Raw genomic sequence first — 27,260 nt, forward strand, 5'->3', positions numbered from 1 at the left:
CATGGAAGGTTGTGGCCCAATGGTGATGGGCCCATGGAGGGTGGTGGCCCCATGGCGATGGGCCCATGGAGGGTGGTGGCCCTGTGGTGATTACCCCATGGTGGTGGCCCCATGGAGGGTGACATCAGGCCCACAGAGGGTGATGGCCCCATGGCGATGGCCCCATGGAGGGTGATGGCCCCATGGTGGTGGCCCCGTGGTGATGGCCCCATGGCGGTGGGCCCATGGTGGTGACCCCACGGAGGGTGACATCAGGCCCACGGAGGGTGGTGGCCCCGTGGTGATGACCCCATGGCAATGGCCCCATGGAGGGTGATGGCCCCATGGTGGTGGCCCCGTGGTGATGGCCCCGTGGAGGGTGGTGGCCCCATGGAGGGTGGTGGCCCCATGGAGGGTGGTGGCCCCATGGAGGGTGATGGCCCCATGGTGGTGGCCCCGTGGTGATGGCCCCATGGAGGGTGGTGGCCCCGTGGAGGGTGGTGGCCCCATGGAGGGTGGTGGCCCCATGGCGATGGCCCCATGGCGGTGGGCCCATGGCGGTGGCCCCACGGAGGGTGACATCAGGCCCACGGAGGGTGGTGGCCCCCTCCGGGGTGATGTCCTGGTCCAGGGTGACATCCCGTCTGAAGTGACACCTCCCACACACACCCACCCCAGGAGATATCTGCGGTGACATCACACGTGGAGAGTGACATCACCACTGAGAGTGACACCCGCCCCGCGTTGTCCGTACAGACCCGTGTCCGTACAGACGCGCCTGCGCATGCGCGAACTTCTCCCCCCCCGGGCCGCCGCGCATGCGGAGCCCGCTTCGCGGGGGCGTGGCCTAGCGCGCAAGTCCCGCCCCCCACGCCCTATCAGCCGCGTCCTCGTCACGCCTCCCTCCCCAGGAGGCCCCGCCCCCCGCGCCATGCGGAAGGGCCCCGGTGGTTCCCGCCGGGCCCGGGCCGCGGGTTCGGGTCCCGGGCCCGGCCCGGTGCTGGTGCCGGTCCCGGTCCCCGGTTCCGGGCTCTGCCCGCGCTCCCGCCGTTGCCCCCGTCCGCTGCTGCCCCTCCTGGCGCTGGCGGCTGCCGTCGCGTTCCTCTACGTCGTCTGGCCCGGCGGGGAACGGGGCACTGGCCCGGTGAGTGAGGGGAGGGGATCGGGGGGGGGTCCCGGTGGGTCTCGGGCAGGGGGATTCCGGTGGGGGGGTCCCGGGGAGGGGATGCCCGGCATGTCCCCGGGACCCCCCGGCCCCCACGGGGAACCCCCGCCCCTGTCAGGACCCCCCCCAGTCCTGGAGGCACCCCATGGATCCCGGGGCACCCAGACACCCCCCCCCCCGCCCCGGGGCCCCCAACATCCCCCGGGGCCATCAGCCCCCTCCAGGCTCCCCAGGACCCCCCACCCCATCATGGAGCCCCCCCCCATGGGCCCCTCAGCCCCCTCCAGGCTCTCCAGGACCCCCCACCCCATCATGGAGCCCCCCATGGGCCCCTCAGCCCCCTCCAGGCTCCCCAGGACCCCCCCCACCCCATCATGGAGCCCCCCCCCCATGGGCCCCTCAGCCCCCTCCAGGCTCCCCAGGACCCCCCACCCCATCATGGAGCCCCCCATGGGCCCCTCAGCCCCCTCCAGGCTCCCCAGGACCCCCCACCCCATCATGGAGCCCCCCCCATGGGCCCCTCAGCCCCCTCCAGGCTCCCCAGGACCCCCCACCCCATCACGGAGCCCCCCATGGGCCCCTCAGCCCCCTCCCTGACTCCCCCCCCCGACCCCATCACTGGGGCACCCAACGCACCCATGGGCACCCTGCGAGCCCCCCTCCAGGGACCCCCAAACTCCCCTGAGGGACCCCAATAACCCACCCACCCCACCAGGTACTGACCCGGCCCCCCCAGGACCCCCCCGGCCCCCACTCGGACCCGGCTCTCCGGGCGCTGCTGGGGCGGCTGGATCCCACCCGCCTGCGGGACGCCTTCCTGCGGCCCCTCCTGCGGGAACGGGTGCCGGGGGGGCCGGGGAGCCGTGCCGCCCGCCAGGTAAGACACCCCCCCCCCACCCCCACCCCCAAAAATAAACCCTAGGGTGCCCCCCCACCACCACCATGCCGCTCACCGCAGGGGGGGCACCCTGGTCCCCGCAGCACATCGTGGGGCGTCTGGGGGCTCTGGGGGCCGCCTGGCACCTGGAGCTCGACGCCTTCCAAGCGGCGACTCCCCGCGGACCGGTGACCTTCACCAACGTGGTGGCCACGGTGGCCCCCGCCGCCCCCCGCCGCCTGGTCCTCGCCTGTCACTACGACACCAAGGTTTTGCCCCCCGGGCCTGGCCAACGGGTTTTTTTGGGGGCCACCGATTCGGCCGTACCCTGCGCCATCCTCCTGGAGCTGGCGGCCACCCTCGACCGGCCCCTGCGCCGCGCCAAGGACCGGGTGGGTGATGGAGGGTGGGCCTGGGCCTCAAAACACACCCCCCCCCCCCGGGACACCCCGAGTTCCCTCTGGACCCCCCCAGGATGCCTGGGTGTCCCTCAGACCTCCCCCCAGGATGCCTGAAACCCCCCAGGATGGCTGGGTGTCCCCTCAGACCCCCCCCCAGATGCCTGAACCCCCCCCAGGATGGCTGGGTGTCCCTCAGACCTCCCCCCAGGATGCCTGAAACCCCCCAGGATGGCTGGGTGTCCCCTCAGACCCCCCCCCCAGATGCGTGGACCCCCCCAGGATGGCTGGGTGTCCCCTCAGACCCCCCCCCAGATGCCTGGACCCCCCCCAGGATGGCTGGGTGTCCCCTCAGACCCCCCCCCAGATGCCTGGACCCCCCCAGGATGGCTGGGTGTCCCCTCAGACCCCCCCCCAGATGCCTGGACCCCCCCCAGGATGGCTGGGTGTCCCCTCAGACCCCCCCCCCAGATGCCTGGACCCCCCCCAGGATGGCTGAGTGTCCCCCCAGACACACCCCACACCCCCCCCCCCCCAGATGCCTGGACCCCCCCAGGATGGCTGAGTGTCCCCCCAGACACACCCCACACCCCCCCCCAGATGCCTGGGTCTGTCCTGACCCCCCCACACACACCCAGGACACTTAGGTCCTCCCAGGGTCACCTGGGTGTTGTGTCCCCCCACCCTGGGACCCCCCCCGGGTCACTCCCCCCCCCCCGGACGCCGGGGTCCCGGCAGGGCGCGGAGGTGACGCTGCAGCTGCTGTTCCTGGACGGGGAGGAGGCCTTTGGGGACTGGAGCGCCACCGACTCCCTCTACGGCGCCCGGCACCTGGCCGCGCGGATGGCCGCCACCCCCCACGGGCCCCGCGGCACCCAGATCACCGCCATGGTGGGTGGCACCGAGACTGCGGCGGCTGGGGGCACCCGAGGGTGGTGGGACAGCAGTGGGTGGCCTGGCGGCACCGGGCAGCGGTGGTGTGATGGCACCCAAGGGTGGCGGGACAGCAGTGGGTGGTCCGGTGGCACCCAGGCGCGGTGACGTGGTGTTGGCACAGCCGGGACGGTCCCACGGCATCTGAGAGTGGTTGTCCCCGTGCTGGTGTCCCCATGGCCGTGCCGGTGTCCCCAGAGCCTGCTGGTGCTGCTGGACCTGCTGGGCGCCCCCCACCCCGCCATCCACAGCCACTTCCCCCGCACCCACCACTGGTTCCTGCGCCTCGTCGCCATCGGTGGGACACGGGGATGGGACACGGGGATGGGACGGGAGGTGGTGGGACACGGGGATGGGGACCAAGGGGATGGGATGGGAGGTGGTGGGACACGGGGATGGGACGGGATGTGGTGGGACACGGGGATGGGGACCAAGGGAATGGGGACGGGATGCGGTGGGACACGGGGATGGGATGGGATGTGGTGGGACATAAGGATGGGGATGGGACAGGAGTGGTGGGACACAGGGACAGGATGGGGACAAGGGGATGGGATGTGGTGGGACACGGGGATGGGATGGGATGTGGTGGGACCAGATGTGGTGGGACACAAGGACAGGGACAAGGGGATGGGGATGGGACGTGGTGGGACATGGGGATGGGGACAGGATGGGATGTGGTGGGACACGGGGATGGGGTGGGAAGGGGACAGGGATGAGAGACAAGGTGGGACACAGGGTTGGATCCAGGGATGAGGGCTGGTGGTGACACAGACGGTCCCACCCCGTGTCCTGTCCCCGTGTCCTGTCCCCATCCCAGAGCAGCGGCTGCGGCGGCTGGGGCTGCTGCACGCCCCCCCCCAGGCCCAGCCCTTCTTCCGCCTCAGCCCGGCCCCAGGACCCGTCGAGGACGACCACGTCCCCTTCCTCCAGCGAGGTGACGTCTGTGTGTCCCCCCCACCGGGGCTGCTCCGCTCCCGTGGCCCCTCGGAGGAGCTGGGGTTTGGGGGGGGTGTGTGCAGGGTGACACGTGTGTGCATGTGTCCCCCCCCACTGTGTCCCCGCAGGCGTGCCCGTGCTGCACCTGATCCCCACGCCCTTCCCACGCGTGTGGCACACGCTCGAGGACACCGAGGACAACCTGGACCCCCCCACGGTGGAAGACCTGTGCAAGATCCTGGTGGCCTTCGTGGCCGAGTTCCTGCAGCTCTGAGCCCCCCCCGTGTCACCCCCCCCCGTGGGGACGCTGGGCAGCGCCCGGAGCCACCAGTAAAGGGCTCGGTGACCGACGCCGCGTCCTGTGCCGTCACCTGCCACGGGGGGGGGGGGGAACAACACCTCTGGGGAGGGGGACGCGATGTGCGGGAGCAAGAGAGCAATTGGGGGGGCCCCCCCGGTGCACTATTGGGGTGACTGGGGGGGCCCAGGGAGGGTTTTGGGGTCCCAGGAGCACTATTGGGGTCTTTAGGGACCCCCAGAGCATTATTGGGGGGGCCTCCAGGAGCACTATTAGGGTGCCGGGGGGGTCCCAGGGAGGGCTTTGGGGTCTTTAGGGACCGCAGGAGCATTACTGGGGTGACTGGGGGTCCCTGGGAGCACTACTGGGGTCTTCAGGGACCCCCAGAGCACTATTTGGGTGCTGGGGGGGGTCCTCAGGAGCACTCTGGGGGTGACTGGGGAGCAGCCAGAGCACTGCCCAAGCCCCTCCCCGCTCAGGAACCCAATTCCTCCAAAAATAATAACAACAATTACAAAAAGAACAAAAAACACCACCCCCACTTTATTGCTTGTACCGTACAAATTTGAGGGTAGGCGAGAGCTGCCGGCTGGTCACTGCCACCGCGCCGGGGCCACCGCGGCCACCACCGCCTTGTCGAGGGGCGGGGGGGTGTGTGTCTCACTCCCCTCCCCACTCTTGTATTCTTTTTTTAAGTTAATTCAACTCAATTTGGGCAACTAGGAACTAAGTAAGAAAAAGCGACTTTTCTCGGTTCCTCCCCGCAGGGAAGCGGCACCAGGCACCAAATTCCTACCTCCAAACCGCGGCGTTGGCTGCGCCACGAGATGCCAGGCGGCAAGTCCAGCTTGTCACGGGCCCGGCGTGCCGGTGCGGGTGCTGCGGCAAAGGCGGCGCTCCCCAAACGCCGCATCCCACCGGCGTTGTGCCGCGCTGGCGCGGTAACGGTGGCGTCTACCGTCAGGCGCTGATCCGGCAGCCGGGGATGTCGCGTCGACAAAAACCCTGTCCCTCCACGCTGGGAGCATTCTGGTGCTGCCGTTGTTCACCGGAGGGCGTGGCTGGTGTGAGCGAGCCCGGCGTCACCGCGACTCTTGGCTTTAAGGCACCGGAGAAGCCAAACTATTGCTTTCAGGGTCATGTTTTCCTTAGGGCCGCGGCGTTCCCCCTCCGCCGAGTCGGTGGTTACGGTTGGTTTTCGGTCGCCGTGAGCTCAGTTCGGTTCAGAGCAGAGCCGGGAGGATTTGAGGGGCCCCGCGACAGTCTCGGGGGGGGTTCCCCCGTTCTTGGGGCAGCCGGATTTCAGATCCCAGCCGCGGTTCTGGTTTGTTTTCCCCTCCCTTCTGCTGTCGAAACAGCTCCTCTCCCAACTGGGAGCAGTAGGTTTTACTGGGCGGAGGGGTGGCCGAGCTTTCTGGGGGAGGGGGGGGTGTCAAGGCCACGGGGGTTGGTTTAAAAAGCTGCGAGCACTTCTAGGAGTTTTAAAAAATAAAAATAATAATAATTAAAATCAAAGCAGTCCTAGGCTAGGGGCAGGAGGCGCAGCTCGGCGCCACGGAGCAAGAGCACTTGGTAGGGGTCCGGCTTCCGAAAGGCGCCGCAGCGTGACACCGGCGAGCCGCAGCATCCCGCTGTCCGGCTGCCGGGCACGGAAGGGAAATCCCCCCCGCCTTGCCGTGAGCGAACCCCCAAACCCTCCTCCTCCTCCTCGGAGGCCAAATCCCGCTGCTGCCGGTTACTCCCGTATGCTGGCGGAGTAGGAGAACTGGGGGAAGTGCGTCCGCTGGTCGTTCTCCAGGGAACCCATGTTGTCATCTGCAAAGCCAGGGACTGGTTTGAGGGCGAGGAAGACGCTGACGAAGGCTCCCCGGGGCGTTCGCAAGCTTCCCCCGCTCCCCCCTGCGGCGGAGATGCCACCAAAGCCGCCCAAAACTTCGTGAGAGGGACCCTGAGCTTTTACAGAGGCGTGACGGCGATGCCGCCGGCCCCTCGGGTGACACCCAGCACCGCGGTGGTCACAGGAGGTGGCACGAGGCGAGGGGGTTCCCCGTTTTGGGGCGGTATCGGCACTCACAGCGATCCGGCGGCGTGATGGTGATGGATTGGGCGGTGAACTCGTCGTCGAAATACCGCGTGTCGATCTCAGACGTCACTTGGGGCTTGAACGGTGGCACCAGCTGACGGAGAGCAGGAGAATTTCGCTCGGCGGCGGCGCGCTGAGCGCCCGCCCGCCCCCTTCAAAACTCTTCCCTTTCCCCTTCCTACCTTCTTCTGAACCACGTCCTGCCAGTTGATGGGGGCGAAGAAGCGATGCTCCATAACCTCCTTGGCGTCATTGGGACCTCCGCCGAGCCTGCAGCCACCGAGAGGCACGTCCGGAAACGCCGGTAAAGCCGCGGTTCCCTCCCCGGCCGTCCCCGGCAGATCCTCACCTCTGTTTGGGATCTTTCTTGAGCAGCCCGGCCAACAAGGATTTGGCTTCGGGGCTGAGGGTACGAGGGAAACGGATTTCCTCCATGAGGATCAGCTCAAAGAGACGTTCGTGGTCCTGGTTGTAGAAGGGGAGGCGGCCGCACATCATCTCGTACATGACGACCCCCAGGCCCCACCAGTCCACGGCGCGGCCGTAATCGTTGTCCTCCAGGACCTGCGCGGGGAGGGGGGAAGATGAAGGATATGGTGCCGACGAGGCTGAAGAACCCGAGGAGGGAGAAGGGAAACCCGTTCTAGATACAACCCAAGTCGTTTGGGAATAACCTCCACAGAAAGAAAAACAACAAAAACCCTCTTTGGCGCAAGATTTTTGGGTGTGGGAAAAGCTTTAAGTACCTCCGGAGCCAGGTACTCGGGAGTGCCGCAGAAAGTCTTCATGGTGGCTCCATCCGTGATGCCTTCCTTGCAGAGCCCGAAGTCGGTGATTTTGATGTGGCCGTCTTTGTCCAGCATGAGGTTTTCCAGCTGGGAAAAAAAGAAAAAAAAATAGCAGATGGGCAGGAGAAAAGGTTTGGAGCTGAGCAAAGTTGGGAGCATGACGCTCGGTCGGCTGAAACCCTTTGAGGAACCTCGGGGGGGATTTTTTAGGGGAGATGGGAGTGACTCCGCACCCCCAAACCCCAGCCCGGGAAGGTTAAAATTGTGCCGGCGCTGAGGCAGGGCGAAGGCAGCCGCTTATGGACACCGTTGCTGCTGGGCCGGTACCTTGATGTCCCTGTACACCACGTCCCGGGAGTGCAAATACTCCAGTGCAGAGACTATTTCCGCGCCGTAGAAACGGGCTCGGTCCTCCGTGAAGACGCGTTCTCTTGAGAGGTGGAAAAACAGCTTGAGAGAAAGAGAAAAAAAAAAGGAAAAAAAAAAAAGAAAACAGCTGATCAACATAAACTTAAAAAAAGAAATCCCTGGTGAAAACCCGGGTTAATCGCTCTCAGCACGCGGCTAATGCGATCATGTGCGCTAAGCGGTCAAAATATTGACGCCTCCCCCCTTTCCGCTCTGCTTGCAGGGGGAAAACGCCGCTGCGCGTCGTCTGCGAGAAGGGCTGTGTTCCCCATGCGAGGAAAACGCGTCGGGGTGGGGGAAACAAAGCCGACGCAGGGTAAAGGAGCCAGAGGTGATGAGGAGGAGGGTTCCCGGGGGTCCCGCTTCCTCCCCTGGAGAGCGAGGAAGGCGAGCGAAGGGCCGGGAAAGCTCTGGGTGAGAGGAGAGCTGCGCGCTCTGCCTCCGGAGGGGAGATTGTAGCATAAATTGTCCCCTAAATGAGCGATTTAGGTCCTTCCAAGCCCCTGGAGGGGAGAACGTCGGGTTTTAAGCTCCCACCTCTCCGCCATTGGCGTACTCCATGACAAAGCAAAGGCGATCGTTCGTCTGAAAGGCGTATTTCAGCGCCTGAAAGAGCGGGGAGGGAAGAAAAAAAAAGGGCTTGGAGAAGCGGCGGGGCTTCCAAAGGAAGCGGTGAGGGGAAGGGATGGGTCAGTTTTGGGGTGCCCCTTTGCTCCTTCGCTGTTACTCACAGTGAGGAAGGGGTGCCTGGTGTTCTGCAGCACCCGGCTCTCCGTAACAGTGTGCGCCACCTCGTCCTGCAAAGGGATGAGAAATTAAAGCATCGTTTCTGGATAATCAGAGATTTTTTTTCACCGCTGCCAGATATTCCCAGAAAAACAAAAAGGAAAAACCAGGGATGGGAGCTCAAAACGCCAACCTCTGCCCTGTTTTCATCCCCGCGGGGCGAAGGGTTTACCGGTTGGATTGTCCGGACGAGGACACGGCCGCGCTACGTCCCCCAAGAGAAAGGTGAACAAGGGGATCCCCCGGCGTCACCCAACCACGCATTACACCACGCACCCCGGGGTTTGGAAATTCGGATAATTCCTGGAATCCCCCAGTATTTAGGACGCAGCAGGAGCCGGGCATCGCTCGGCAGCTTCGGAGATGGGTTCTGAAAGCCGTCCCGACATTCGGGGGCGTCGGACTAGATGGTTTTTAAAGGTCCCTTCAACCCAAACGATTTTGCGATCCCCTAAGCCCTGCCGGCTCCCAACTCTCCCCCTCACGCCCCGCTGAGGATCGGCACGTACTTTCGCAATGATGACCTCTTTCCGTAGGATTTTCATGGCGTAATAGCGGCCGGTGGCCTTTTCCCGCACCAAGATGACTTTGCCGAAAGTTCCCTTTCCCAGGAGCTTCAGGTAATCGAAATCGTTCATGGTCTGAGGAGAAACGGGCAGACGGAGGTGAGAGTTTGCGGCGCGGGCGAGCGGGATCCGGGATGAGAAAAGGATTTTCCAAGCTATTTCACCCGTAATTATCCCGGTGACAGCGGACACCACCTCCCTCATTGCTCGGTGGTCCCAATCCGCCACAATCTTGCTTGTGGCACACGCCGGTGCCACGCTGGGGGCGACTTACGGCCTTGGCGCGGGTTTTGCTGATGGCCACCTCCATCTCCTCAGCGCCGGTGCTGTCGTTAGGAGATCCGCACTTGTAATCCATTGCGTCCGTCGCTGGTTCTTGGTTCTTCAGGCTGTTTGCTACCGTCTGGATGGCTCGCATCCACTCCTCGCTACGGAGGGAAATTAGAAAAAGAAAGGGGGATTGTCGGCACAGGAAGGTGGTGAGGATCATCGAGGGGGGGCTGCGCGCGCCCCTCCAGCCTTTGCAGGCAGCTGGGAGTCACGGCTGAGAGATTTTGGGGCTCTCCTCCAGCTAGGATCAACGCAACGCGGTCTTTATCCCAGATTCCCAGAGGAAGGGGCCGTCCCGTGCGCCTACCGCTCTTCGGGAGAGTCCACGTGGAAAGTCCTCTCGATGACCGTCGTCCACTGCAAGCATCGGATGACGAAGGTGTTGGGTCGAGGCCGCTCAGTCTTCATCAGCTGGCACTCTGCGAAGGTCCAAAAATTAATTAAAAAAAAGGCAAGAGGATGGTTTGGGAGCAAATTTCCTCATCCCTAACAGCATCGGGGATGAAGGTAACCCCGCGCGACACCGGCTCGTAACGGCGGACAGCCCTCGAGGCCACCCACGCCAACGTACCCGCTACCGAGAAGTTATTCAAAGGCGGCAAGCTGTGGTCGGACGTCTCCGGCCGTTCCTTGTAGCCGATGAAGGAACCATCGCTTTTCAGCAGGAAATAGCGGGGACGCCACGTTTTGATGTACTCCCCTGCGAGAGGGAGAGAGAGGGGGGCGCAGGGGGGGTGGTTCAGGGCAGGACCCCTCGTAGAGGGGGGGTCGTGTTGCTGAGACAGCAAATTAAGCGGCAGAAAGATCCCTTGTAGATGGAAATTTAAGCGGATGGGTTTTTTGGGCTGTTTCTAGGAGCTGCTTCAGAGAAGCTCCTGCAAAAAGCAGCCGGCTGCTGTAATTTAGGAGAGGTGCGAGCAGCGGGTCAGCCTGAAACACGCTTGCTCGAAAAAAGCTCCTTCATCCTTCCCCCGGCAGCTCCAAAATTGACCTTAAGCAGCCTCGGCAGCTGCGGATAAAGAAATACCGTCGGAGGGAGTCCCTGGCTTCGCTCTCTCCGGCTATATTTGTCCGGAAGAAGGAAAAATCCATGAAACTGCTGGACACAGGGATCCAGCTTGGCTGCCGGTGGGAGAAAAGCGGGCTTTGACGCCTGCTCCCCGTGCAGACCACCCTCAGCAAGGGAAGGAAAAATGAGAGCCACCTTCAATGGGTCTAAAAATAAAACCCCACGCGTGCAGCTGCTACAATGCCGCGACGTTCCCCGTGCACAGCTAAAAATAAAAGGGCTGGCTGGGGGTCTCGCCGCAGGGCCACCGCGGCCAGTGGCTCGGCAAAACGGGTTAGAGGGTCTGCGAGGAGACGTTAGGGTTGTCCTCCGGCTTCCCAACGAGGCAAGGAATTAAAAACGACGGGGGATTTGCTCACGGCACAGAGTGAACGCCGGCGAAGCGACGCTGCCGATTGCCGGGAGAGCTGCCGAGCCGAGCCAGGAGCAGGAGAAAGCCGAAGCGGGAAGGCGGTGGGGGGTTTTGGGACGCCCTGAGGTGCCAAGGTACCTCACGTCCCGTTTTTGGGTGAGGGGAAGCAGAGACACCCCCTCCCCGCCATGCATCGGGGAAAGGTTAAAAATCCCCAGTAACTGGAAACCAGAGCTCTCCTTTCCTGGCGGCAGCTGCAGCGCCGGATTCCCCGCGGTGACCCGGCCTTGGAGAGATGCCACCGCCGCTGAGTTGGCTCCCCAGCTCGCCCCCCTCACCTCTCTTGTGCAGCCAGCCCTCCTTCACGACCGACACTTCGTTCATGGTGGTGCCGCGGGCTCTAACCCCCTCTCTGCCGCGGGACCGGGAAGGTGGCGGCTAACGCCGGCGGCTGCGGGAGAAGCGGCGAGAGCGGAGACGACCTGCGGGAGAAGGAAGAGTTGCTCAAAGAAAGCCGGCAAAGCTCCTGATGCTTTTCTTTCTCCTCCATCGAGGGGAGGGCAGCCAGTTTCAGCACGAAGCCACCCCCACACACCAATTACAAACTCCTCCGCTGCACCAGTTTCCCCCCCCAAAAAAACCACCCCAAAATTAAAAAAAAAATCAGTGCGGCGGCCTTGCAAACCTGGAGATGCCAGGACGGAGCAAGTTTTTCGGCATCATCCCTTTACCTGTCCGCTGCGTGACGAGGGATTAAAAACCCTCGGGAGGGTTGGACGAGGTTGGGGGGGGGCGGGGGGCACAGTCCCTTGCAAAACAAACAGCTAGAGAAAAATTAATCGGAGTCACCTGACAGGATTAACTCCCCGGGCTCCGAAATCCCGCTGCGCCGGGCGGCGTTGGGACAAGGGGACGTGCCACATCCCGGTGGTGGCTGGAGGGGACTGCCCCCCCCTCGGGTTTCCCCAAAGTCACCTTGGACTCGCTGCCCCCCCAGATCCCTCGGTTTTAATCAGGGTAAAATAAACCCCAACCTCATAAACTTACAGCCAGGAAGAATTTCTCTCCCTCGCTCCTGTAAACCTGTCCGTGCCTTCCCGATGGGAAATTGTCCCACCCGCCCCGCCACGAGCATCCCATTTTGGGGAGGAGGATTTTGGGGATTCCGTTCGTCCCCGAGGCTCCTCCGCTCGCCCGGGACACGGGGGAGGCAGTCAGGGTGATTCGGGCAGAACAAATATGGGCAGAATCCCGGCAGCGCAGGGAGCTAACGTTTCTCCAGCTGCTGAAGGGGCAATCTCCAGACGGATCCGCTCCCGGACGAGCTCCGGCACAGACCTCGTGGATGTTAATTAAAACGGAAATATAAAGCTCGCTGCAGAAGAGGGATCTAATTAATTTCGGAACTGGCCCCGAGAGGCTGAGCCTGCTGCGAGTGTCCCACAAGGGATCCGGACCGCAGATACAAACAAGATTGCAAGACGCTATAATAAAAAATAATAAAAAAATCCCCCAAATCATGAAAAACAGCCCCTAAACGAGCGATTTGACGGGGATGGAGGTTGAAGGATTTTGGGATTGGCTCGTCCTGCAGCTGAGAGCTTCGGCGCATCCGCGGCACCGGAGGCAGGTAAAACACGGACGCGACCAGCGGCGGAGCAAAGATGTTTTCGGTGAGGTCTGGGCATCACTCGTTCACATCCGGGGCGTGTTTCTACACACTAATTACCCTGGCTGCAATTAAACACCTTCAATCGGTCGTACCCAACCTTCGATTATATTTTTGTGCAAAGCAAAGGACAGCGAGGTTCTCGAACCCAGAGCCTGCTGACTTCTCCAAGCCGATGCCAAATTATCCTTCAACAGCAACACGAAAAAAAAATATGGTGTTGGTTTAAAAAAAAAACAACAAACCAACCAGACCAAATGGTTGCTTTTTGGGTGTGTTTAAAGATAATTTAAGCGGGAGAATTGCAATTCAGGACTTGCCAGCAGCTTGAAGCATCAAACCCCGAGGTTCCTTCCTCGTCCTCGCGGGCACCAGAGGATTTTTAATGTGATCCTGCCGGCTAACGAAGAGCGGGAAGAAGCAGCGGTCATTAGACACGTTCTCCAAGGCCTGATTGCTACGGTTATTTCCAATGACGGACGGGGATTGTATCTGCCACCGAGGGATCCTGACAGCCCCGCAGATGCCGTGAGGGCGGTTTTCAGGCACGCACCGAAAAGCGGCAATTTAAAAAAACCAAAAAACCAAAAAACCCAAAAAAACCCACCACCACCAAAAAAAAAAAAAAAAAAAAAAGAAAAAAGAGAAAGATTTGCATCCTGGGGACAAGCGACGAGGAGCTTTCCGAGGAGGTTTGGTGCCGAAAGCCGCGGGGACGGGCAGAAGCCAGGGGTGCGTGTGTGTCCCCCCCCATGGCGGGGGGCTGCGGCTGTTACTCGCCTCACTCGGGGGGTGCTGCTGCTTCTCCCTTGGGGGGGGTGTGTGGGGGGATACTGGGGGGTCCCCAGCCAGCGGAGGTGACCCAGCGTGCACCCCCCAAACCTGTGGCAGGTGAGGGACAACCCCCAAACCCCAGAGGGCCACAAGGAGCCCCCCCAAACCCAACACCCCCTCCCGGGCCCTCCGAGCCTGCCAGGGCCCCCCCACATCAGAGCCCTAGGATACCCTCCCCAAGCCTGCCAGCCCCCCCAGTCTCCCCCACCTCAGGGCCTTCGGACAGGCCCCCCCGATTCTGCCAGGGCCCCCCATCCTGCACAGGCACCCCCAAACCAGGACAGACCCCCCCCCACCCGGCGGGTGGTTCGGTCCCCCCAGCATCCCCACCCCGTGGCGGGCGGGCGCATCGCGGGGGCCGGGGGGGGGGGGGGAGGCGGGGAAATACGGACGCCCTCCCACCCCCCCTCGCACTCCGCGGGTGGTGCGGTCCCCGCGGCGCCCCTCAGGAGACGGGCGGGTCCATTCGGCCGCGCAAAGGGGGGGGGCGGAAAGGGGAGGGGGGGCGGCGCAGCGCACCCCTGACGGAGGAGTGCGGGTGGTGCGGTCCGCGCAGCGCCCAGTGGGGGGCGGGCGAGACCATTGCGCGGTGCGGGGGGGGGGGGGGAGTGGGGGGTGTGCGGTGGTGTGGGGGGAAGTAGGGCCGGCTCCTCACCTGTCATGGACGCCGCAGGCTCCGCCGGCCGCTCATCCCGGTAGCGGTGGGGCTTTCCCCCCCCGCTCCCCCCCTCCCCGTTCCGCCTTATCAACGCCGCCGGCGCCCGCGCTCCCGGAAACCCCGCCCGCTCCGGGCCCACGCACGCAGGAAGCGAAGACGGACGGGGAGGAGGTTGTGTGAGTTTGGGGAGGGGGGGGGGGGGGAAACACGGGGGGGGACGGAGAGGGAAGGACCCCGCTCGCCGCCCCGGGGCCGCACTGCGCAGGCGCCGCGCCGCCACCTCTCAGTGCGCATGCGATGCGGGGGCAGCGCGCCTGCGCGGATTGGTTGGGGAAGGTGGTGGTGGGGGGAAGCGCACCGCCTCCCCTTGCGCATGCGCATCTCGCACGACGACGCCCCGCCCGCAAAGGGGCGGAAGCACCTCGCGTTTCCCGGGGTCATTTGCATAAATTTAAACATATTTACATAAATTCGCACCGCCGACCACCCACGCGTGGCCGAGGAGCGTGGGGATGGTGCTTGACGCCCACAAGGCCCACGCTGAGGGGCAGCACCCACCCGTGGGTGCCCCATCCACCCGTGGGGGTGCAGTGCCCACCCATGGGTGCACCGAGCTGCTCCAGTCTCAGCACCCCGCGGTGATTTGGGGGGGGGGGGGGGTGTGCTCAGTCACACCGAAAAAGAGCCATTTCCACGCTTTATTGCCAAAAAAAAAAAAAAACCAAAAAAAAAACCGGCTCCCCTGGGAGGGAGGGCCGGCAGCGACGCAAAAAAGCCAAAATTTGGGAAACCGCACTCATTTTCACACACCAAACAAGGCCCGAAGCGCAAAGAAAACCTCCCAAAATAGCGTAAAATAACGAAATTAGTGGTTTTTCGTATTAAAAACACTCACCGTTACGGCCCCGACACACCACACAGCTGCCTCCGTCCCCGTTTTGTCGTTATTTTGGGGAGAAAAAACGTCTTTTCCAGGGTTTGCAGCGATGCCCGACACCCCCCCCCACCGGTGATGTCATCAGAAATAAATTGAGGACGCAACAAATTTTGTGGGGGGGGAATAAATAATTTCAGTAAAACCCCACAGCGGCCGTTTTCGGTTTCGCAGCGGGACGAGCTCGAGCCTAAAAGCGGCGGATTGAAGGTGTCCCTTAAATTAAGGCAATTTGGGGAATTTTTTGAGCCCCGAGTGTTGGTTGGGTGGGGGGTTTTTTTGAAGCTTTTGGGGTTTTTGTGGGGTTTTTGTTTTTTTTTTTTTGAGGCTGCTCTGAAATCCTTAGGAATTAAGAATCCCCGCAGCAAGCCGCTGCTCCGTAGTGATTTTGGTACAAATTCCTAAATATCGGGGGGAAAAAACCCTGCGGAGAAGGAAAAAAAAAAAAAAGAAAAAAATAGGGAATACCCCTCCCTGTATGGAGTTTTCCAGGTCTGAATTCCTAAATACAGGAAAGAACCTGCAGAGGAGGGAAAAATAGGGGGAAAAAAAGAGGTTTTGGTGCTGGTAGGAGACGGAGAGCGACGATTTGGCCTCGCGCCTGCCAGTTTTGCAGGCAGGGACGCCCACCAGGCAGGAAATCCGTCGGGAAAAGCCTTCCCCCCCCTCTTCCCTCCACTGTTTTCCTGTGGGATTAGTGTTTCCCTGCAGGATTAAGTTTTTCCCTGCGGGATTAAGCGTCTCCGCATGGGATTAAGCGTCTCCATGTGGGATTAAGCGTCTGTTTTCCCCGTGGGATTAGCGAGGAGGAAGGCAGGACGAGAATCTGCCGGTTTTTTAAGTGAATTAACGGGGACAGGATAAGCGGAAAACCGTCGGCACGACCTGTCCGGGCGCGGGAAGATGCGTTTTGGGATCAATCCGGTTTCTTCCCCAACCGTTTAAAGACGCTAACGGCGCCGGCGTTGTCCATCTGAGCACCGGGGGTGTCGCTGGTGCTGCTCACCTTCCCGCACCCCCAGGTCCTTTTGATCGTCACCCGAAATTCGGGTTCGTTTTTATCCTTCGTGCTGGTGACGACGCCATCCTGGGGTTCAACCGGCGCCGCGCCGCCGATTTTGGATGCCGCCGGTTGCGGTTTCACCGTCATACGGATACCGGCGACGTTCCTGTGACCGAGACGCTGGACGGCGGCGGTGACGGCGACCGGTTTGGCTTCCGAACCGGCGGCTTTCGTCGCGACGGCGGTCTCTCCCGGTTCGGCGCTTTCCTTACGGGGAGGTTTGGTGAGTTTTTTTAACACGCCGGCGTACTGGAGGACGGAGCAGTCGTCGTCGCTCTCGGTGGCTTTGTCCCCGACGGTCCCCAAAGCGTCACCCAGTCTGCTGAAGACCCCCGTGGGCTGGGAGACAAGAACCCCGTCAGCACCCGCACCCCCATTTTTGGGTGCTTCCCTTTCCCCTTCACTCCCCAAATTCTGCCACCGCGACGGAGGAGAGGGGGACGCCGACCTCGCCCGCCAAGTGTTTCGGCATTTAACGACGCAAAAAGCCGCCCATAGCAATTAAATTAACGATTAGGCTATAAAACAAATTTATAAATCATCTATAAAATCCTCTTCCCTCGTATTTTTCTGGAGGGGCTGAGCCTGCAACTTGTTTTACACCCCAAAACTTCTGCACTGAGGTTTTTACCCGCAGAGGAAAGAAAAAATAATCTCCTAAATCCCCAAATAAAGAGCTTTTTGCCTCCAGACGAGAAAAAAACCAAACCCTTCTCGCGTCCTCTCACCTTCCCTCCCGTGGTCGTGTCCGCTTTTGCCTCGGCTCCCAGCCGGTCGAAGACGGATGTCCTCTGCAGACCTGTAGTTTTTCAAGAAAAGAAGGGGGTTTTTTTGGAGGTTTCCCCAGAAAAACGAAACGCCGAGGCAAAAATAAAATCCGCTCGATAAAAGAGGGCGAGCAACCACCCTTCTTCTTCTTCCTAAGGCTTAAACAGACGCGAGCGGAACCTTCGCAGCTCGCGGCGGGTCAGAATAACACAACTTCTACCCGATAACTCTCTCTGGATATGAAAATCCTCGTGGGATTTGTTAACAATGGGCTAAACCGGGGCTAAACTGGGCTTCTGGAAGAGAAAACAAAGACCGAATCCCGCCATCGGTACCTTTGGCTGCTTGCTGCTCCAGGATTTTCTTTGTCCTCGGCGTGGTGCCCTTGGGCATGTTGATGATGTATTTCCCTTCCATTTCTGCCGTCACCCGGCGGCGTTTTACCGGGATCGTTGGATTTTCGTCTGCCGTTTCGCAGAAACCTGGTGGGACGAAGGAAGGACGAATCGAGAGCTCTCGTTCCACGAAAGTGGTGGAAGGGGTTTATGAAAACCCTCCGTCCTGTCGTCCGCCTCCCCCAGAAACAACACTGTCTCTTCATTTCAGAGACATTGTGTGCGATAGCTCAAAAAAAAATCCCAAACCCCGTAGCCGGAAGCAAAGCGTCTGTTAAAATTCAACCAGGGAAGGGCGTATAACGGGAAATAAAAAGGAAAAAGCAACTTTTCGGCTTCGTTTCCACCGGGATCCGGCGTTTTCCCTACCTGCCTTCGCAGCGGCCAGTTTGTTGGAGACGGTGACGGAGATTTTGGAGGCGTGGGGCCGTTGTCGGAGGGGGGCGGCGGGAGGTGAGTCTCTGCTCAAGCTGTTGGCGATCATCCGGCTGGCGGCTGGAAGGGGAGGACAGCGCGGTGGAGGAGAGGTTTTAAACCCCCCAAAAATGCACGACAAGCGTCCGTCTCGTCGGCTAAATTCGAGAACGGTCCTTCCCCGGGATCGTGGGGAAGGCAGCGGTCGTTTGAACCCTCCATCGAGATAATTAACGCACTTTGTTAATCAAGCGAGGGGGTTTAATCTCCCAGAAACCTCCCGCCCGCGCTCACCGCTGTTGGCGTTGCGGCGCAGCTCGGCTTGAACGCCGGGGGAGCTGGGGCAGAGCAATTCAGTGGCTGCCTTGCACATCTCCTGAAGGAAGAAAAATACACGGAAGAGGGGGTTTCCCTCAGGTTCTTCGGAGGCAAACGAGGAGCCTCAAGGCAAAACTTTGTTGCTAAAGGAGCCGGCGAGGCTTTACCAGCGTCGGCGAGGCTTTACCGGCGCCGCTTTTGGCGTTACCGTACCTGCCTGTACACGATTTTGGCGTGTTTGAGGATGGCGATGATGTCTCCCACCACTGTGATGCCCAGTTCATTCATGATCTCCTTGTTCAGATCCATCAACATGTTCTTCTGGATCCTGCGGTGAGGAAAGACCCAGCTTAACGAGGTCTCCCCTCGTTACGAGCTCTGATTAATTAAGCTTTGAGCGAGGTATCCCCCTCACCACCCTCACAGAAACAGCACCGAGAACCAAAAAGAAGCTCAGCGCAGCTGAATAACTAACGTAACTAATTAAGGAGCAGGATAATCGGTTAATTCCTTCCTTCCCCCTCACTCGGGGAATCTTTCGGTGCTATTTTCCCCCCATGATGTCATGAAAAGCTGCCACCTCATCGCTGACCTCACCTGTTATCCACAAACATGACAGCGTAGTTGACGGCGGGGCCCGGGGGGATCCCGGCTTCCTTGAAAAACTGAATCCATTCGGATGTCGCTGGGGAGAAAGAAAAAAAAAGAGAAAAAAAAAAAAGAAAAAAGCCGTGGCAAAGGGAAAATGAAGTGGGTATGGAAAAGGGGGTGGGGCGGTCGCCTGGGTTTCGGCAGGCGCCGGCGGTGAGGCTCGTTCCGGGAATTCGCAGCTGTCGTCGCACGATTAACGGGATCAGGAGGAAAACGGCTCCTGGGGAGGGGGGTGGGGACGGTCTCCCGGATGAAAACGCACAATTTGAGGGGTTTTTTGAGCAATTTAGGGCGAGTTCTGGGCGGCAGAGGGCGGGGAGGGGAAGCGTCCCTTACCCATCGTGACGGACACCATGGTGCAGGAGCCGCAGGGCGCCGGCACGGGTCTAGGCAGCGGCGCCGGGAGCAGCCTGCCCGGTGAGAGAGCGGCCGTGAGGCCCCGTGACGGCCGGCGGGCAGGGACGGGGCTGCTGCTGGCCCCCCACTGCACCTCTGCCCCCTTCTCCTGCCCCACACACCTTCCTCCTGCCCCACACACCTTCCTGCCCCACACACCTTCCTGCCCCACAGACCCTCCTCCTGCCCCACACACCTTCCTCCCGCCCCACACACCCTTCTCCCGCCCCGCAGACCCTCCTCCCGCCCCACAGACCCTCCTCCCGCCCCAGAGACCCTTCCTCCTGCCCCACACACCTTCCTCCCGCCCCGCAGACCTTCTCCCGCCCCGCAGACCCTCCTCCCGCCCCGCACACCCTTCCTCCTGCCCCACACACCCTCCTCCTGCCCCACACACCTTCCTCCTGCCCCACACACCCTCCTCCTGCCCCACACACCCTCCTCCTGCCCCACACACCTTCCTCCTGCCCCACAGACCCTTCCTCCTGCCCCACACACCTTCCTCCTGCCCCACACACCTTCCTCCTGCCCCACACACCTTCCTCCTGCCCCACACACCCTTCTCCTGCCCCACACACCTTCCTCCTGCCCCACACACCTTCCTCCTGCCCCACACCCCCCCCCCCTTCCCTCCCGCCACCCCCCCCCCGCCCCACAGACCCTCCTGCCCCCTCTTCCCGGCCCTCCCGCCCCCTCCCCTACCCCCTTTCTGCCCCACAGCCCCTCCCGCCCCCCCCAGACCCTCCGTTCCCCCCTCCCGCCCCCCCCTCACCTCTCCGCTCCCGCCTCGTCCCATCCCACCGCCGCCGGGCCGGACCCCACCGGAAACAGCGGGCACGGAGCGCCGGAAGTGACCTCGCCGGCCGGCCCAGCGCGCCGAGGCGGGGTCCGCTCTAGGCAGCGGCGGCGCGGGACGAGGTGAAGGAGGGGAAGGGAGGGGCGACCATAGAGATCTGGAGGACGGAGGGCGCCCCCCTGCGGACGCCGGTGTCTGTGGTACGGGGCGGGCGGGGGTCACCGGGGGCCGCAGCCTTGAGTGGGGCCCTGGCCCTAAACCCGCCCCTGAACATGGCCCTGGCCTTAAACCTGGCCCTAAACCTGGCCCTGGCCCTAAACCCGGCCCTGAACCCGGCCCTGGCCCTGAACCCGGCCCTGGCCCTAAACCTGGCCCTAAACCTGGCCCCGGCCCTAAACTCGGCCCTGAACCCGGCCCTGGCCCTAAAACCGGCCCTGAACCCGGCCCTGGCCCCGGCTCCGAACCCGGCTCTGGCCCTAAACCCAGCCCTGAACATGGCCCTGGACCTGAACCCGGCCCTGGCCCTAAACCTGATCCTGGCCCTAAACCCGGCTCCGAACCCGGCCCCGGCCCTAAACTCGGCCCTGAACCCGGCCCTGGCCCTAAACCCGGCCCTGAACCCGGCCCTGGCCCTAAACCCGCCCCTGAACATGGCCCTGGCCCTAAACCTGGCCCTAAACCCGGCCCTGGCCCTAAACCCGGCCCTGGCCCTAAACCCGGCCCTGAACCTGGCCCTGGCCCTGAACCCGTCCCTGGCCCTAAACCCGGCCCTGAACCCAGCCCTGGCCCTGGCCCTCAACCCAGCTCCGAACCCGGCCCCGGCCCCGGCCCTAAACTCGGCCCTAAACATGGCCCTGGCCCTAAACCCGGCCCTGAACCCGGTCCTGGCCCTAAACCTGGTCCTGGCCCTAAACCCAGCCCTGGACCTGGCCCCGGCCCTAAACCCGGCCCTAAACATGGCCCTGGCCCTAAACCTGGTCCTAAATATGTCCCTGGCCCTGAACCTGGCCCTAAGCGTGGCCCTGGCCCTAAACTCAGCCCTACGTTGGGCCCTGGCCCTAAACCCGGTCCTAAGGATGTCCCTGGTTGTTTAACTTGGCCCTAAATAAGTCCTTGGCCTTAAACTCGGCCCTAAGCGTGGCCCTGGCCCTAAACTCGGCCCTACGTCGGGTCCTGGCCCTAAACCTGGTCCTAAGGATGTCCCTGCCCCTAAACAACACCCAAACATCACCCTGGCCCTAAAGCTGCCCCTGAACTTCATCTTAACCCCAAAACAGCCCTGAACCCCCCAAAATTCAGCTGAGCCAGGGGGGTGACCCCAGATTCAGCTTAACTCCCCCCCCAGCCCCTAAGCCAGCCCCCCCCCCCCCAAAACAGGGCAGGATTCGGGGGGGGGAGGCTGATCCCCCCTCAAGCCCTCCCTTTTTTTTGGGGTCCCTGAGGCACAGGGGAAGGGTCCTGGCAGGATGTTGGTGGGGGGGGGGTCTGCACCCCAAAATTGGGGTACCCCACCCTATTCCTGGGAGGGGGGCACAGCCCCAATGGGGGGGGGAAGGGAGAGGACCAGGCACTTCCCCTCCCCGCCCCATACGCACGTGAGCGCCCCGATCCCGTGAGTCAGCTGGGAAAGCCTCTGCCCCGCCTGGGTTTCTTGGTTTTTTTTTGGGGGGGGGGTGTCTCTTTCCTTATCCGTACCCCAAAAATCCCGGCTGTGCTTCACCCCGGGGTGGTTTCGCCTGTCCGGGCACGTCGGGAGAAACCGGGTTTGTTCTGTTCCAGCGTCGTACCGGGATGAAGCCTGGCGGCACCTACAAGCAGGTAATGGTGCTGGCGGCACCCCGAGACCCCCCAAATTGGGGGTCATGGAGATCCCTTCCCCCATCCTGGCACCCCACAACCCCAAACTGGGGCAACCCCATAGCTCCCTGCCCCATCCCAGCACCCTAAAAATCCCAAACTGGGGTGCTCCCTAGGCCCCTGCCCTGCCCGGCACCCCACAACCCCAAACTGGGGCACCCCGTGCCCCCCATTTCCGCACAGACCCTGCACCCAGTGGGAACCTCCGGCAATATGGGGGGGGGGGGACACGGACACTTTTCCCTGGGGACCCCAGACATTTTGGGGTGGATTTTACCCCCAAACCAGCCCCCACCCTGATTTGGGGTTCCCCCCCGTACCCCAATTCTCTGCCCCCCGTCACAGCTGGACCCACTGGAGGACCATGGGGTGCAGCCCACCCGCTTCCCACCGAAGGTAACTCCCCTGGTTTACCGGGGAGCCGGCTTTGGTGCTGGCTGGATCCGGTGCCATCCCTCGCCGGATCCCCCTGGTGTTGGGGGGTGACTCTAAACCCCATAAATTAATTTATTCCTTAATTTCAGGGCACCGACGCCCCCTCTCCATCGCTGTCCTCCCGCAGCCTGTTGCTCTCCGCCATCGTCCTCACCCTCTTCGTCCTCATCTTCTTCCTCTTCTTCAACCTCCGGCTGAGCTCGGCACTCCGTGTTGACGCCGGCGGTGATGCTGGTGGCGATGCCGGATCCTGCGGTGACGCGTGCCGGTAAGACAATCTATGGGGAGGGGGTGTGTGATGCTCCCCTGAGACCCTTGGCATCCCGGTGCTACGATCTCACCGGCGCCACCGAATTTTTGCCGTAGGATCGTCCTGGTGGAGAGCATCCCGGAGGGAATGACCTTCAGCGAGGGTTCCGTGCCGAATCCATCCACCTTCTCCACGTGGAAGAACCTCTTGGGGACCGTCACCCACAGCCTGGACATCGCTTCCTTCTACTGGACCATGACCAACGAGGACACACGGACGCACGAACCCTCTGCCGTCCAGGTCCGCGCTGCCGGCATCCGGCACGTACGGCACAGCTCCGATTCTGGTGCACGAACCTGGCTCTGGCTGCTGTTTTCTCGCCTTCCCATCGTTTTTAATCGTTTCTGCTTTTTTTTTTTCTTTTTAATTGGCTTCAAACCACATGCTGATTCAGGGTGAACAAATTCTGGAGGAACTACTCCAATTATCCCAGCGCGGCATCGCTGTCCGAATCGCCGTCAGCAGCCCGTCGGCAAAATCGCCCCTGAACGATCTCCAAGCACTGGAGCAGAGCGGTGAGTGATGGAAAAAACCCCAAATTGAGGTTTTTTGGGGGGGAGGGGGGATTTTGAGTGGGAGACGCCCAACTTGTGGTTGTGCAGGTGCCACGGTGCGCACCGTCGATATGCCGCGGCTCACTGGCGGCGTGCTGCACACCAAGTTTTGGCTCGTTGATGGCACCCACCTCTACGTTGGGAGCGCCAACATGGACTGGAGGTCTTTGACCCAGGTGAGCAGCACCATCGCACCGCTGGCTGGTGCCAAACCTGTGCCGAACGGTGCCGGTGCTGTCCCCAAACCAACCTCCCGTCCCCAGCAAGGGATGCTCGATGCCGTAAGATGGGACTTAGGGCATCGGAGAGGGATGATGGCGCTGTCCGGTGATGTGACAGTGCCACCGTGCCGCTTGCCGCAGGTGAAGGAGCTGGGCGCCGCCGTCTACAACTGCAGCTGCTTGGCCAAAGATTTAGGCAAAATTTTTGAAGCTTATTGGGCTCTTGGCATTCCCGGTGCTTCCATCCCAGTACCGTGGCCGGCAAATTATTCCACCACCTTCAACATGGAGACGCCGTTGGAGTTGAAGCTCAATGACACCGATGCCGCCGTCTACTTCTCGGTACGTCCCCAATCCGCTGTGATTGGTTTTCCTGGTGCTGAGGATCAGCTGTGCCGGTGCTTGATCCATCTCTGATGATTCCGGTAGAGCTCGCCGCCGGCTCTCTGTGCCACCGGTCGGACCCAAGATCTCGGTGCCCTCCTCAACGTCATTGATGCCGCCGAGGACTTCGTGGACATCGCGGTGATGAGCTACCTACCCACCACCGAATTCTCCCACCCTCAAAGGTTCGTATGGTGCTATGCCGACCCTGGCGTGCCAGCACTGGTGACACCTAACTGCTTTCCCTCCCCAGATTTTGGCCAGCAATCGATAACCGGCTGCGGAAAGCCGTCTTCGAACGCCGGGTCAAGGTTCGGTTGTTGGTGGGTTGTTGGCGGCACAGCCAAGCGACCATGTTCCCCTTCCTCAAATCCCTCGCTGCCGTTGCTGATAATCGGACCCGCTACAGCGTGGAGGTGGTGGGTATCGTGGCGTGACCGTGGTGTGCCGGCGAGCGATGTTTCAACGGGTGACGGTCTCCTTGCTCCCCGCAGCGGCTTTTCATGGTGCCGACGAGTGCGGCGCAAGCCCAGATCCCCTACGCCCGGGTGAACCACAACAAATACATGGTGACGGAGAAGGCGGCGTATATTGGTGAGCGCGGCGTGAATGGCGGTGCTGCCGTGCGAGTCGCTGCCGGCCGCTAGTGACCGTGGCTTGGGGGCGGTTTTTGGGGTGTCTCCTCCACCCCCCTATCTCCTTGCAGGGACATCCAACTGGTCTGGCGACTACTTTGTGCGGACGGCAGGATCGGCGCTGGTGGTGAACCAGACGGTGAGCCAAACCGGTGCCAACACCAGCACCATCCGGGAGCAGCTGCAGGCGGTTTTTGAGCGGGATTGGAGCTCCCAGTACAGCGCCGACATCGAGGATGCCGAGCGGTGGGAGAACCTCTGTGGCTCCCGTTAGGTGCCAGGGAACAGGCCAGCGGTGAACCACAGGTTCTGGCTTTGCCAAATCTGACTGTCCCACTGCGATTTGGGGAAAAAAACCAGAAAAAAATAGAGTTTTTCTGGACTTTGCTTTGCTCTTACTGAGTTATCGAGGTGCATGGTCCTCCACGCTGTGGTCATGGAGAACGCCGGGCCTTTGCCAAATGCCGTGCCAGCACCGTCAGGGAAGCCGGGATGCTCCCCGAGTCTTGGCAGTGCCAAAGCCATCCTGGCAAAGAATCAGGCGAAATGCTCGGTTGTTGGCAAACCATTTATTGGGGGATCATTGCAAGAACCGGTGCCGGTAGCTTCTGGCACGGTACATCCCGGCGCGTCCCTGGATACGTTCTGCTCTACCGGCGCGGTGCCGGGTTTTGGTGGTTGGAGTGACCAAAGATGAGGAACAGAAGGGTCTTTGGTGAGCTCTCAGCTGCCAGGGTGTTTGCCAGGGTTGCCGCGGCGGCTCAGCGGTGCCGTTGGGGTTGCCGGCTCTGTGCCGGGGGGAGTGTGCCAGGTACGGCAGAGGGGTCCCAGCCCGGCCCCTGGTGCCCGTCCTCGGGGACGGGGATGGGACACGGGGGCTTGGGGTCGCACCGCGTCACCGGAGCTCTCTGCGGGGGAGGAAGAGCGTGGGGAGGGGGTGAGCGGCACCCGCGGTGGGGTGCCCACCCCTTGGTGGGAACCTGGGGCACCAGGGACCCAAAGCACCCGAGGGACCCCAGAAGCCCCCCCCATGCCCACGAGCCCCCGCCCCACGTGTGTCCCCCCCCACCCCGTGGCCGTACCTTGGCGTGGCGCGAGGTGTACGGTCTTCCGGGCAGGTTCTGTTCCACGATGCCACCAAAGACCGTGCCACCATCGCAGCGGTCGCGCTGCTCCTGTCCGCCGGGGGACCCCAGCACGATCAAGTTACTGGCGGTGGGCTCCGTCTTGGGACGCCGGTGATGCCGGCGGTGCCGGGTGCCATAGTGGGTGGGGATGGGGGCTTGGCAGACGTCCTGCTGGCTCTTGCCACTGGTGTCCCCAACCGGCTCGGCCAGGCTGAGCCTATCCATCTGGGCGATGGCCTTCTGGATGCTGCACCGGCCGGCGGGGATGAAGGCACCTTCCTCCATGCCAAGAAAGTTCTCAACCGTGCCGGCATCTTTACGGGATACCCTCAAGTCCTCTTGGCAGAGCTGGTAGTACCGGGTGGCCTCGAAGCTGGACTTCACCTCCTGCAAGGAGATGAAGGGATGCTTGAGGGCAGCGCTGGGCGTGATCCTCTCGTGCGAGTCCCACGTGAGCATCCTCTTGACCAGCTCCACCATCCCGTTCAGGTCACAGCGCTCGGCCAGCGCCTCCTGGATGGAATAAGACGCCGGGTGGATGTTCACTGCCGCCAACTGATCCAGTGAGGAGAAGACGTACTTCTTCCTCTCGATTGGCTTTGCCATCTCTTTGTCTGGTGGTTTGAGCTGCCAGGAACCGGTGGGATGTGGCACTCGTTGGAAGAAGGACCACGTCTTCCGGGCGGCACAGAGCAACTCACCCCGCGGTAGCCCCAAGGTGGAGCAGATGTAGCGGACCTGGTCGTACTCGTTGACACCTGGATAGAGTGGCCAACCCAAGTGAAGCTCGGCCACCACGCAACCCAAAGACCAGATGTCCACCTTCTCGCAGAAGGGCAACCCCAACAAGATCTCTGGTGCCCTGTAGAAGCGGGATTGGATGTAGGGTTCCTTGATGTGGCGGACCTCAGTGAAGATGCTGGCCGAGCCAAAGTCGATGAGCTTGACACGGAAAGGATAGCGAGCGTGGTCCACCAGCATGATGTTCTCTGGCTTGAGGTCGGCGTGGATGATGGAGAGCTCCTTCAGCTTGACCAAGGCCGCCAGCACCTGCGCCGTGATGGTACGGATGTGCCGGACGGGCAACGGCAAGAAGTTGTTCTGCTTTTGGAAGTCAAAGAGGTTTTGCTCCAGCAGCTCAAAGACCAGGTAGGTACAGGCGCCATCACCGAAGGACTCGAGGAAACGGACGACGTGCGACTCCTCCGTGTCCACCTCCCGCAGGGCCTGCAGCAGCCTCAGCTCATTCTTTGCCACCCGACTGTGGTGGCCTTCATTCTTCAGGATCTTGATGGCCACCATCTCCCCTGTGCTCCTCCGCCAGCCCTGGGTCACCTCCCCGAAAGTCCCTTTCCCCACCATGGCCACCACGTCGTAGCGCTCAGCACCCACCACCAGCGTCCCCATGGTGGGTTGGCTCCTCGTCAGGGGCTTGGGAACCCCCCACTCAGCACCCGACAGGGGCTTGGGACACCCAACTGCCTCAACCTGACCCCCAACAGTGCTGCCGGTTCCGGCATTGCCATGACGACATCTTCTGTTGTTGACGTCATCCCCAGGAGCAACCGCTCCCCTGCCTAAGGGACTGCAGCCCGGGTGGAGGAACCCCCGGAAACCCATCCCTGGTCCACCAAAACCCGTCCCAGGTCCCCCAAAATCCATCTCAGCCCCCCAAAGCCCATCCCTGATCTTCTGAAGCCCATCCCCGGCCCCCTGAAACCCATCCCCGGCTCCCAAAACCCATTTCCAGCCCCCCCAAAGCCCATCCCCGGCCCCCCAAAACCCATTTCCAGCCCCCCCGAACCCATTTCCAGTCCCAGAAAACCCATCCCTGGTCCCCTAAAACCCATTTCCAGCCCCCCCCAAACCCATC

General features: G+C 62.0%; 5 protein-coding genes across 11 annotated transcripts; 2 read left to right on the forward strand and 3 right to left on the reverse strand.

The window, feature by feature from the left end:
• Positions 1 to 881: 881 nt before the first annotated feature.
• QPCTL (glutaminyl-peptide cyclotransferase like) lies at positions 882 to 6,042 on the forward strand. Of its 3 annotated transcripts, XM_075738615.1 has the most exons (8): positions 882 to 1,123; positions 1,881 to 2,021; positions 2,126 to 2,413; positions 3,158 to 3,310; positions 3,551 to 3,650; positions 4,170 to 4,286; positions 4,417 to 4,630; positions 5,359 to 5,493. In XM_075738615.1, exons 1-7 carry the CDS (start codon positions 911 to 913, stop codon positions 4,560 to 4,562), a joined length of 1,158 nt encoding a protein of 385 aa, XP_075594730.1. In that variant the 5' UTR covers positions 882 to 910; the 3' UTR covers positions 4,563 to 4,630; positions 5,359 to 5,493. The 3 variants fall into 3 exon arrangements, with proteins under 3 accessions (XP_075594730.1, XP_075594728.1, XP_075594729.1); XM_075738613.1 differs by lacking the exon at positions 4,417 to 4,630 and having other exon boundaries at positions 5,354 to 6,042; XM_075738614.1 differs by lacking the exons at positions 2,126 to 2,413; positions 4,417 to 4,630 and having other exon boundaries at positions 5,354 to 6,042.
• AKT2 (AKT serine/threonine kinase 2) lies at positions 5,112 to 14,377 on the reverse strand. 3 transcript variants are annotated; one of them, XM_075738616.1, is made up of 14 exons: positions 14,127 to 14,377; positions 11,307 to 11,450; positions 10,119 to 10,247; positions 9,855 to 9,966; positions 9,492 to 9,645; positions 9,161 to 9,292; positions 8,597 to 8,662; positions 8,403 to 8,471; positions 7,785 to 7,907; positions 7,416 to 7,544; positions 7,019 to 7,233; positions 6,852 to 6,939; positions 6,661 to 6,763; positions 5,112 to 6,401 (listed from the first exon to the last, which is right to left on the reverse strand). In XM_075738616.1, the coding sequence occupies exons 2-14, from the start codon at positions 11,350 to 11,352 to the stop codon at positions 6,322 to 6,324; spliced, it is 1,446 nt and encodes a 481-aa protein (XP_075594731.1). In that variant the 5' UTR covers positions 11,353 to 11,450; positions 14,127 to 14,377; the 3' UTR covers positions 5,112 to 6,321. The 3 variants fall into 3 exon arrangements, with proteins under 3 accessions (XP_075594731.1, XP_075594733.1, XP_075594732.1); XM_075738618.1 differs by lacking the exon at positions 14,127 to 14,377 and adding an exon at positions 12,738 to 12,798; XM_075738617.1 differs by lacking the exon at positions 14,127 to 14,377 and adding an exon at positions 11,654 to 11,746.
• Positions 14,378 to 14,813: 436 nt separating this feature from the next.
• On the reverse strand, positions 14,814 to 19,942 carry C34H19orf47 (chromosome 34 C19orf47 homolog). The gene is made up of 9 exons (XM_075738623.1): positions 19,841 to 19,942; positions 19,009 to 19,082; positions 18,619 to 18,706; positions 18,235 to 18,349; positions 17,998 to 18,079; positions 17,659 to 17,784; positions 17,230 to 17,376; positions 16,855 to 16,925; positions 14,814 to 16,465 (listed from the first exon to the last, which is right to left on the reverse strand). Exons 2-9 carry the CDS (start codon positions 19,025 to 19,027, stop codon positions 15,980 to 15,982), a joined length of 1,134 nt encoding a protein of 377 aa, XP_075594738.1. The 5' UTR covers positions 19,028 to 19,082; positions 19,841 to 19,942; the 3' UTR covers positions 14,814 to 15,979.
• Positions 18,763 to 24,642, forward strand: PLD3 (phospholipase D family member 3). 3 transcript variants are annotated; one of them, XM_075738621.1, is made up of 12 exons: positions 18,763 to 18,888; positions 21,644 to 21,682; positions 22,067 to 22,117; positions 22,246 to 22,424; positions 22,523 to 22,706; positions 22,861 to 22,981; positions 23,069 to 23,196; positions 23,383 to 23,583; positions 23,671 to 23,810; positions 23,879 to 24,044; positions 24,120 to 24,219; positions 24,332 to 24,642. In XM_075738621.1, exons 1-12 carry the CDS (start codon positions 18,778 to 18,780, stop codon positions 24,532 to 24,534), a joined length of 1,623 nt encoding a protein of 540 aa, XP_075594736.1. In that variant the 5' UTR covers positions 18,763 to 18,777; the 3' UTR covers positions 24,535 to 24,642. The 3 variants fall into 3 exon arrangements, with proteins under 3 accessions (XP_075594736.1, XP_075594734.1, XP_075594735.1); XM_075738619.1 differs by lacking the exon at positions 18,763 to 18,888 and adding an exon at positions 19,912 to 20,055; XM_075738620.1 differs by lacking the exon at positions 18,763 to 18,888 and adding an exon at positions 19,930 to 20,064.
• A 379-nt stretch (positions 24,643 to 25,021) lies between these two features.
• On the reverse strand, positions 25,022 to 26,794 carry HIPK4 (homeodomain interacting protein kinase 4). The gene is made up of 2 exons (XM_075738555.1): positions 25,343 to 26,794; positions 25,022 to 25,168 (listed from the first exon to the last, which is right to left on the reverse strand). The coding sequence occupies exons 1-2, from the start codon at positions 26,792 to 26,794 to the stop codon at positions 25,022 to 25,024; spliced, it is 1,599 nt and encodes a 532-aa protein (XP_075594670.1).
• Positions 26,795 to 27,260: the final 466 nt, after the last annotated feature.

Source organism: Balearica regulorum, chromosome 34 (assembly GCF_011004875.1).
Source record: "Balearica regulorum gibbericeps isolate bBalReg1 chromosome 34, bBalReg1.pri, whole genome shotgun sequence".
Lineage (NCBI taxonomy): Eukaryota > Metazoa > Chordata > Aves > Gruiformes > Gruidae > Balearica > Balearica regulorum.

Bases quoted from the DNA above. Each gene is read 5' to 3' on its own strand.
- QPCTL (XM_075738613.1), top strand. From the start codon at position 911: ATGCGGAAGGGCCCCGGTGGTTCCCGCCGGGCCCGGGCCGCGGGTTCG. The intron at 2,022-2,125 runs GTAAGACACCCC...TGGTCCCCGCAG, and splicing joins GGAGCCGTGCCGCCCGCCAG to CACATCGTGGGGCGTCTGGG. The intron at 3,311-3,550 runs GTGGGTGGCACC...CGGTGTCCCCAG, and splicing joins GCACCCAGATCACCGCCATG to AGCCTGCTGGTGCTGCTGGA.
- AKT2 (XM_075738616.1), bottom strand. From the start codon at position 11,352: ATGAACGAAGTGTCGGTCGTGAAGGAGGGCTGGCTGCACAAGAGAG. The intron at 8,663-9,160 runs GTACGTGCCGAT...ATCCCTTTGCAG, and splicing joins AAGAGGTCATCATTGCGAAA to GACGAGGTGGCGCACACTGT. The intron at 6,940-7,018 runs GTGAGGATCTGC...CGGTGGCTGCAG, and splicing joins AAGAAAGATCCCAAACAGAG to GCTCGGCGGAGGTCCCAATG.
- PLD3 (XM_075738621.1), top strand. From the start codon at position 18,778: ATGGAAAAGGGGGTGGGGCGGTCGCCTGGGTTTCGGCAGGCGCCGGCG. The intron at 23,197-23,382 runs GTGAGCAGCACC...CGCTTGCCGCAG, and splicing joins ACTGGAGGTCTTTGACCCAG to GTGAAGGAGCTGGGCGCCGC. The intron at 23,584-23,670 runs GTACGTCCCCAA...TGATTCCGGTAG, and splicing joins ATGCCGCCGTCTACTTCTCG to AGCTCGCCGCCGGCTCTCTG.
- C34H19orf47 (XM_075738623.1), bottom strand. The intron at 17,377-17,658 runs GTAGGGAAAACG...TCGTCCCACCAG, and splicing joins ACTGGCCGCTGCGAAGGCAG to GTTTCTGCGAAACGGCAGAC. The intron at 16,926-17,229 runs GTACCGATGGCG...GAAAAACTACAG, and splicing joins GGAGCAGCAAGCAGCCAAAG to GTCTGCAGAGGACATCCGTC.
- HIPK4 (XM_075738555.1), bottom strand. From the start codon at position 26,794: ATGGGGACGCTGGTGGTGGGTGCTGAGCGCTACGACGTGGTGGCCATG. The intron at 25,169-25,342 runs GTACGGCCACGG...CCTCCCCCGCAG, and splicing joins ACACCTCGCGCCACGCCAAG to AGAGCTCCGGTGACGCGGTG.